Source organism: Dipodomys spectabilis, unplaced genomic scaffold, assembly GCF_019054845.1.
Source record: "Dipodomys spectabilis isolate Male_0828 unplaced genomic scaffold, ASM1905484v1 ptg000006l, whole genome shotgun sequence".
Classification (NCBI taxonomy): Eukaryota; Metazoa; Chordata; class Mammalia; order Rodentia; family Heteromyidae; genus Dipodomys; species Dipodomys spectabilis.
Window position 1 is genome coordinate 10,371,264 of NW_024870683.1, and position 2,445 is coordinate 10,373,708.

The 2,445-nt window shown below is 68.4% G+C and overlaps 1 protein-coding gene across 1 annotated transcript; it reads left to right on the forward strand.

The window, feature by feature from the left end:
- Window positions 1-871: 871 nt before the first annotated feature.
- Window positions 872-1,993, forward strand: Foxe1 (forkhead box E1). The gene has a single exon (XM_042698977.1). The coding sequence runs from the start codon at window positions 872-874 to the stop codon at window positions 1,991-1,993; it is 1,122 nt and encodes a 373-aa protein (XP_042554911.1).
- Window positions 1,994-2,445: the final 452 nt, after the last annotated feature.

Sequence of the window (2,445 nt, forward strand, 5' to 3'; positions counted from 1 at the left end):
GGGACGCTCCCCACCCCCGACATGTCCAAGCGCCCCCACGGTTCCCCAGCGTCTACAGGTCTTCCTCTTGGCCTCCGCAGCGGCAGGCACCTGGGGAGGTGCGCCTGGGGGGCGGGCAGTGGGGGGGGGGCGGGCGGGGAACCGGCTACGCCCCAAGCTTCCTGGCGCCTTTAAGGAGGAGAAACTGGCGGAGGGAGGAGCTGGCCCCGGTGCGTTCGGGGGAGCGCCACGCCAGCGGTCCCCGAGTCTACCGCTGAGGAGGAGAGCAGATGCCCGCCGCCCCGCCTGGCCCGCGCCCCGACCCTGCTGCCCTGCCTCGCCTCCCTGCACTCAGCACGGCCGGACGCTTCGGCCGCGGGGACCGGGCCTGGGCGGCCCACTGGCAAAGGGTCCCGCGCCCGCCGCACTGACCGCTCTGGTTTCAGACCTTCTCTTGCAGCCTCTTCTGCGGCTACGACCTCGACGGTGATCCTCTGACCAGCAAGGACCCTGGACCAGCTGCTCTCCTTCCCATCTTGGGACCACTTCCGGACCCCTCGATCGCCTGGTACCCGGGAGCCAAGGAACCTAGCCCCGATCCCGACACTAGCTCCGCTAGCTGGCCTCGATCTCCAGAACAGGAGCTGAGCCGTCGGTGTGCGGGACACCGCGGAGTCCCTAGTGCGCCCGCCGGGAGACCCGGGGCTAGGAGCCCGCAGCGCGCCCCAGCTCAAGCAGCTGTGCTCTGGGTGCGAGCCCGAAGCGCTCCTCCCAGCGCCTGGAGTCGCTGCCGGGAACTCGGGTCCCGAACCCAGGCCCGCCTCTACCCACGACGATCGACGCCCACCAGGAGGGGCACAGACGCCCGGGAGACGGTAGGGACCGCCGCGCCATGACGGCCGAGAGCGGGCCGCCGCCGCCGCCGCAGCCCGAGGCGCTGGCGTCGGTGAAGGAGGAGCGCAGCGAGGCCGCGGGGGCCGGGGCGGGGGTCCCCGCGGAGGCGTCGGGCCGGGCTGCCGGGGGGCGCCGGCGCAAGCGCCCCCTGCAGCGCGGGAAGCCGCCCTACAGCTACATCGCGCTCATCGCCATGGCCATCGCGCACGCGCCCGAGCGCCGCCTCACCCTGGGCGGCATCTACAAGTTCATCACCGAACGATTCCCCTTCTACCGCGACAACCCCAAAAAGTGGCAGAACAGCATCCGCCACAACCTCACGCTCAACGATTGCTTCCTCAAGATCCCGCGCGAGGCCGGCCGCCCGGGCAAAGGTAACTACTGGGCGCTGGATCCCAACGCCGAGGACATGTTCGAGAGCGGCAGCTTCCTGCGCCGCCGAAAGCGCTTCAAGCGCTCGGATCTTTCCACGTACCCGGCTTACATGCACGACGCGGCGGCAGCCGCCGCCGCCGCCGCCGCCGCCGCTGCCGCAGCCATCTTCCCGGGTGCGGTGCCCACCGCGCGGCCGCCCTACCCGGGTGCCGTCTATGCGGGCTACGCGCCGCCGTCGCTCGCCGCGCCGCCTCCGGTCTACTACCCCGCCGCGTCGCCAGGTCCTTGCCGGGTCTTCGGGTTGGTTCCGGAGCGGCCGCTCAGCCCGGAGCTGGGCCCTGCACCGTCTGGGCCCGGCGGCTCCTGCGCCTTTGCCTCGGCGGGCGCCCCCGCCACTACCACCGGTTATCAGCCCGCCGGCTGCGCCGGGGCCCGGCCAGCCAACCCCTCGGCCTATGCGGCCGCCTATGCGGGCCCCGACGGCGCGTTCCCACAGGGCGCTGGCAGTGCGCTGTTCGCCGCGGCCGGCCGCCTGGCGGGACCCGCTTCGCCCCCGTCGGGTGGCAGCAGTGGCGGCGTGGAGACCGCCGTGGACTTCTACGGGCGCACTTCGCCTGGCCAGTTCGGAGCGTTAGGGCCCTGTTACAATCCTGGCGGGCAGCTAGGAGGGAGCGGTGCTGGCACCTACCATGCCCGCCACGCCGCCTATCCTGGAGGGGTGGATCGGTTCGTGTCAGCCATATGAACCCAAGGCACACAGATTTTTAGATACCTCCGCTGTCCACGCGAACTAAATGTCCCCAAGACCTAAAGAGAGGACCGTATTGAGACCCACGTGGAAGGGACCAAGAGGACCCGAGAGGCCCAGACTCCTGGGCACACCGCTTACACACCCGATTTGCTTTGTAAATGGGAAGAGGCGGGAGAGGCTAGCGCAGAGTTTGGATAGACATGTGGAACTCCTGATTAGGCCAAGTCCCAAAGGACAGGGTGATCGGGTGTTCTACCTGGGGCCTGTGGCTACCTTACCGTACACTAAAAGGCTCCAACAGAGCCTTTTTATTCCTAAAATAACACGGTTGCAAAAGAAGTACCCCCCCCCATTGTTTTCATATAGGAGATTTTTGTCCTGGTTGAATGAACCAAACTGGTTTTCCTCGATTCAGAAAACAGCTGGCAGTGGGAACTGTGCCTCAG